Genomic DNA, 6,144 nt, shown 5'->3' on the forward strand with positions numbered 1-6,144 from the left:
GGAAAATCTCACCGGCTTATCATTGCCATCATCATCATCATATTTGCATTTAGAACCACTTGAATAAGTGTACTTACAAAGTATTACACTACTCACATCTTCCTGTCCTTAACAGATGTGCAAACGGAAGAATCCAGCCCAGCTGCTACACATGTGATACGAATGAATACTGTGCAAACGGCCAGTGCTCTATTAATCCTCACACCCACCTTCCAGAGTGCAGGTGAGCAAACTTTAGCTTGATCATCAAGTCTGGATGTTAAAACCACTGTATTGCCCCATACATGTGTCTACTGTATCTACTGTGTTTATGTTCAGATGTTCTCCTGGATGGGTGGGACATCGCTGTGAGTCAGTCACCAGTAGTGAAGGTGGCAGCAGTTCAGGAGGACGTAAGTGGACATCCAAAAAACATGACCTACTTGAACCTGTTACTGTATGTTGCCATGTATCACCAATGCAGTGTTTGTGTAGGCACAGCCTCCATCGTGATCCCTGTGCTGCTCCTGCTGCTGCTGGTTCTGCTGGCTGTAGGAGCGTTGCTCTGGTACAAGAGGAGGATGAGAGGGTGAGTCACAGTTAAACACATTACAATCGAGAGAGGCCTCCTTTTTTTCCCCCTCAATCATTTTCCACTTCCTTTCTTCCTTCCTTTCTCCTACACTGTAATGGCATCTCCTCTGCTCCTCAGGTCTAGCCGGCCCAGCAAAACCGGCTCCAAACGCTTGCGGTAACAGTTTCGGGGCGGGGTTGGCTACACTTTTGCCTCCATTACCCCATCCAAGTCTTTCTACCTTGCCTCTTACCCATAAGTCTTAGTTGCTGTGCAGTGTTTGGTCCTGTGATGAGTGTCGCGCCATTCAGCCCTTCAGTGTCTCTCCTGTTTAATCTGCCTCTTCAGGAGCTGTAGGACAGATCTGCACAGAACAGATCTGTTTGTGTGTACTGTAATCTTGTAAATGTCTTTCATGCTGTCGTATTGTATTGCACAGTAGGGATGGGCATTTGAAAAATGGGATGAGCAGCAAAACTGAACAACAGATTCTCAGTTTATTTGAAATTAGTTTTTATTAAAAAATTTTATTTATACAAATGAAATGCAATACTAAAAAGTAAAATGATAAGCACTCTTCCACATTCCACATTCTACGAGAATTTATACTCCAACCGTTCCCTCACCAAATACGATGAACTGCCTTGAAGCAGAAGAAAAATGGTGGATGGGGCAATCCGTCCAGCACGTGTATGGTACTGGAGTCACATTGATGCAGATGTATTGGAACCTTACTCCATACACTTGCTACCAGCCTAAGGAGCATGTATATACTATTCACAACAAGCTTTAATCGGATCCATAGGCCACAATTAGGCCTAGAAGTATTTGGACAGAAACAGAACAATATGTGATTGAAGTGCAGGCTTTCAGCTTTTAGAGATTTAGAGAAAAAGATTTAGATATTAGACAACATTTACAAAAGTTTGAAATGACATGCATTTTTATGGGCCCAAAGGTATTTGGACAAAGGGGCATCAGTGTAAATAGAGCCTTTTTTACTATGTGGATGAAAATTGTCGTTAATGACTGCCTGAGGTTTCAAGCTCATTACATTGTATTTCTTTCAATTCTGAGTTTCCTCCCTGGAGATGCTTTCAGACACACAATGAAGGCAAATCATGTTTATCAAAATATTAAAAGGTTGTTTTCTTTGTCCAAATACCTTGGAGAACCTGAAGATAGAGCTACTCTGAATCAAAATTCCTAATTGCCTTCTTGTTATGAAACTTCTTATATTCAAGCGGAAAGTCTACACTTAATTGCTTGTTGATTGTATTAGTTCCATTGTGGTGGAGTATGAAAAGAAAATCATAAATTAAAAACTCCAAATACTTCTGGCCCTAACTGTATTCCAAATCGTTCTCACAACAGACTTTGCTCTCTTCCTATCAGTGTTTGCAGCAAATGAGTTGGGCCTGAATTAACTGTGATATCTACAACTCCTGCATTGCTTATGACAAATTTTACCTAGGCCAAGATTAAAGATGCTCATCCTTGCCACATTTCAGTTCTGATTTAATCGGTAGCAATGTGTCCAAGCATTGATCTAGGATCGATTGTGGTTCATTTTGTGCGATGAAATCTGGATCGGTTCTGGTTTAATAGAACGCTGGGTTTGTGTCCGTGCCTGTGCTGTGGCTTTTGCTCCTCCTCAGTCTGGTTGGACGTGACGCCATGATCCGCCTCTCTTCATTGTGTGGAGGTGTGCGGGCGTTGTTACAGTGTCTGGCTCTTATATCTGGACCTTTATGTATCGTGCAGAGCGAAGGGCTTCCAGCACCAAAGGATGACCAATGGGGCCATGAATGTTGAGATCGGAAACCCCGCCTACAAGATATACGAGGGTGAGCCTGATGACGACGTGGGGGAGCTGCTAGATGCAGACTTCACCCTTGATCCAGACAAGGTAGAAATCCACTCTGTTATTCTCAAGTGTTAGAGACCGAGCCTTTGAGCTGAGCAGCGAATATTTAAGTTTTTCAGTGTAAAACCGAGAATAGGTTCCCCCCAAATCTGTGATAGCTGCGATTGGGTGGATGCGCGAATGCAGAAATTGAGTGAACCCCTGCCTATTCGTGCTTTGCTATTCGTGCATTCAGCTAAACGTGGCTATCTGCGGCTATTTGCTGAAAAACTCACTTATTTGTGTTTTTATAACACTCAAAGATGCCACAAGATGGCGCCAAATCCCTGGCTAATGGGAAAGTATTAATTCGTGCCAAGGAAGTATGTTTAAGTGATACATCTTGACTGAGAGACATATATATATTCCTATCCCCGAAAATTGTGGCGGTCTACTGTACTTCACGTAAATTCCACTCAACCAATTTACATTCCATCTGATGGAATGTTTTGTTGTGGTTTGACTCCTCCCAGCCTACTAACTTCACAAACCCAGTGTACGCCACACTGTACATGGGCGCCCACAACAGTCGCAACTCGCTGGCCAGCACGGACGAGAAGAAGGAGCTGCTGTCTCGCGGAGAGGAGGAGCCGCTGGTGGACCCGCTGGCGTAGGCTGCCCGTCACGCTATTCCAAACACACCCCATCTTCTTGCCTTTTAATGGAGAAAAAAAAACAAAAACACGTGGGGACAAAAAAAACCTAAAAAAAAAAGCGGGAGAGAAAAATGACAAAAAAAGTATGAACACTGTATAAAATGTACAAAAATGAAGGACTACTTTTGTATGTGATTGCAGTATTATATTTTGTTCTTTTGAGATTCCTCTGGTCAAAAAACAAATACCATTTTCTATGACAGATTTTTCATTTACACGTGTCTCTTACCCCTTTACCTAAATAGCCACTACCTCTGTGCAAAATGAAATGGAAAATTAGAAGTCGTTATTATCGGAGCAATTCAAATTTTTATTTTTATGATTTGTAAAGAGAGAGAGAGAGAGAGAGAGAAAATTGTTCCATTTCACCAGTGCCAACTGTTTGTTGTTTGTGTGGACTTTTAGAGGGAAACACAAAACTCAATTGTTGTCTCAATTTGTACAGGTTTTGTCTCGCCGAGAATCTACAAGATTGTGTGAGACACATTCACGTTTGTGTACAGCACCAGATGCTCTTGAAATGATTGCGTTGTCTTCCTTGCACAGAATTCCAATTTGATGGTATTTTGTAGGTTTTATACGGCAAGATGTGAAGCTGACGTGGGTTTTCATGGCAGTTGGAGCTCCTGGGCTGTTTTAAATTGTGTAGTGTATGTTGGGAGATGAGGCCTTTTCTCCAAGGTGAAACATTCCAGGCAGGTGTTGTGAATGTGTTGCAGCCAACAAACATGGTCAGCTGATCAAACTGGGAGGACCAAAGCACACCCAGTCCGCACGGCGAGGTGGTGTCATGTGACTTACAGGGTCTTCCTTGAGTCGAAGGTGAGAAAAGCTTCACTTGAGGTCCTTTCAGATGAAGCAAAGAGCCAACTGGACCTTTTCTAAAATGTCAGTCATGAGTAACTTTTATCTTTAGTGGACCGTTTTGTAACGACTCTTTCTTTAAGTGCATTAAGGCCATTTGGTATTTGTGTTGTTGTTGAGCTGTGTCTAACCTCTCGTGTCTAACTGGTGTGCCCCGCTGCTGCTAATGCTACCACTCTTGTCCTTACGCTCAAAATGCTGCTTCTGTCAGAAATGTGTCAGCCATATCTTAGTGCATGTAACACCAATCTTCAATATCTGAAATTATTCTTAGAGACAGCGACGTTCTATTGTTGCATAGCTGTCAGCAAGTGTTATTTTACTCAGTTGTATATGTTTTGTATTTTAATTGAGAGATAAGTACAATCATTTTGTTTCCCCGGGCAGCAGTTTTGCTAAAATTCATTCATTTTCTGAATGTTGTTAAATCTTTTTTTTTTTTTTTTTTAAATGAATGACACATAGCTTTTATAGTACACAATGCATGGAGGCTCAGACTTACATCTGGAAAGAGATTTAGTTTTTGCTGGAGTACTTTACAACACAATAACAGATATTGTTATAAATAAATTGAAAATTGTACAGAAAACAATGCGATGTTTTTTTTTTATTATTATTTTTGGTGTGTGTTGTGTGTGTTTTGTACATTTGCTGACATAAGCTGTCAGAGAGGTAATGTGTATCACGAGGGCAAGAGCAACAGGCGATGTGAAGGCCGTGATGGAATTTGTGTTTATTATTAATCTTCCCAATAAATGCCTTTTTGGGAGCCTCAACATGCCTGAACAGAGGCCAATTTTTGCAAGCCTGGCGAAAATATGTTTTTAGCGGACCCCAACACAAATAACCTCCCCCGAAATGAAAGTTGGACAAATTTGGCTATCATAATAGTAATCTATCATAACAGGACATATTAAAAAGTGTCAAGGGGCCATGCCCGAAATGGTACAAAAAGTTGACTATTTTGTTATGAAGCAACCATATAGGGTGCATTCCAGGCTTACTTAGTCATGACACCGAAATAATACCCAATCAGAGGTAGGTATCCTACGACATGACATTGGCACGCCTTCCTACGCCATTTATTCATTCCTTCATCTTCCGTACCGCTTATCCTCACGCGGGTCGCGGGCGTGCTGGCGCCTATCTTAGCTGACTCTGAGCGAGAGGCGGGGTACACCCTGAACTGGTCGCCAGCCAATCGCGGGGCACATAGAAACAAACAACCGTTCGCATTCAAATTCACAACTGCGGACAATTCAGAGTATTCAGTTAACCTATCATGCATGGTTTTGGGATGTAGGAGGAAACCTAGAGAAAACCCACGCAGGCATGGCGAGAACATGCAAACTCCACAGAGGCGAGACTGGATTTGAACCCGGATCCTCAGAACTGTGAGGCAGATGCGCTAACCGGTCGCTCACCGTCCCCCCCATGCCATTTATTTGTTTTTTAATTTAAGTATCAATTTTGATGATCACGATAATGCGAGGGCCAATTTGAACAGCATCATAATGGGAATTTTAATACCTCATTTAGTTATGAGCCAAAATAATAGTGACATCTACACCACTGGAACATACTGTGTGTTATTTTTTTGGGAGAATTACTGGTCTTATCGAATCGAGGCTGTGAAAAAGATGAAAAACATTGCAAGCAGCATATTGATCAGTTCATTTTGTCTATATGTTTAAATTCAATTTACCAAAGGTATTTCTTTAGTGATGAGGATTGTTTTATTAATGTACTAATGGCATGATGCTTTATGTTCAGAGACTTGCAATCAAGTCTTCACATGACGCGTCTGGCTTTGAGCTCGCTCCTCCCAGGAGTCAGGGTGACACGAGGTACTAATTTAACAATACAGTATGTCTATTATTGTGGTTGGAGTTTGCAGTGTTGTACCATTCTGAAAGCTCTTTGTCATATTTGTTTTTCCTGAGTTACATGAGGGAGTCAAAAATATTAGGAACAACTCTGGGGATAATACAGTACATTTCCCCATAGAGTACCTGCAAACCACAACCACAATAATGAACATATTGTCAAATGAATACCTACCTCTCTAACATTGGGAATCAAAATTGACCATTACAATTTTTCATCTGGGTTTCTGGTTATGTCCAATGATTGTCTGAAAATTAAAAACTCCTCCAAACAACAAA

The 6,144-nt window shown here is 41.5% G+C and overlaps 1 protein-coding gene across 2 annotated transcripts in view; it reads left to right on the plus strand.

The window, feature by feature from the left end:
* The window catches only part of LOC133483605 (low-density lipoprotein receptor-related protein 1-like), a 129,022-nt gene extending 124,267 nt beyond the window's left edge, over window positions 1-4,755 (plus strand). For both annotated transcript variants that reach the window (XM_061785037.1, XM_061785038.1), the window contains 5 exons: window positions 116-223; window positions 319-392; window positions 475-568; window positions 2,318-2,462; window positions 2,933-4,755. In XM_061785037.1, the coding sequence (XP_061641021.1) occupies window positions 116-223; window positions 319-392; window positions 475-568; window positions 2,318-2,462; window positions 2,933-3,073 (562 nt within the window). In that variant the 3' untranslated portion in view covers window positions 3,074-4,755. The remainder of the gene's footprint in view (window positions 1-115; window positions 224-318; window positions 393-474; window positions 569-2,317; window positions 2,463-2,932) is intronic.
* Window positions 4,756-6,144: the final 1,389 nt, after the last annotated feature.

The sequence above is a fragment of the Phyllopteryx taeniolatus genome, chromosome 9 (assembly GCF_024500385.1).
Source record: "Phyllopteryx taeniolatus isolate TA_2022b chromosome 9, UOR_Ptae_1.2, whole genome shotgun sequence".
Classification (NCBI taxonomy): domain Eukaryota; kingdom Metazoa; phylum Chordata; class Actinopteri; order Syngnathiformes; family Syngnathidae; genus Phyllopteryx; species Phyllopteryx taeniolatus.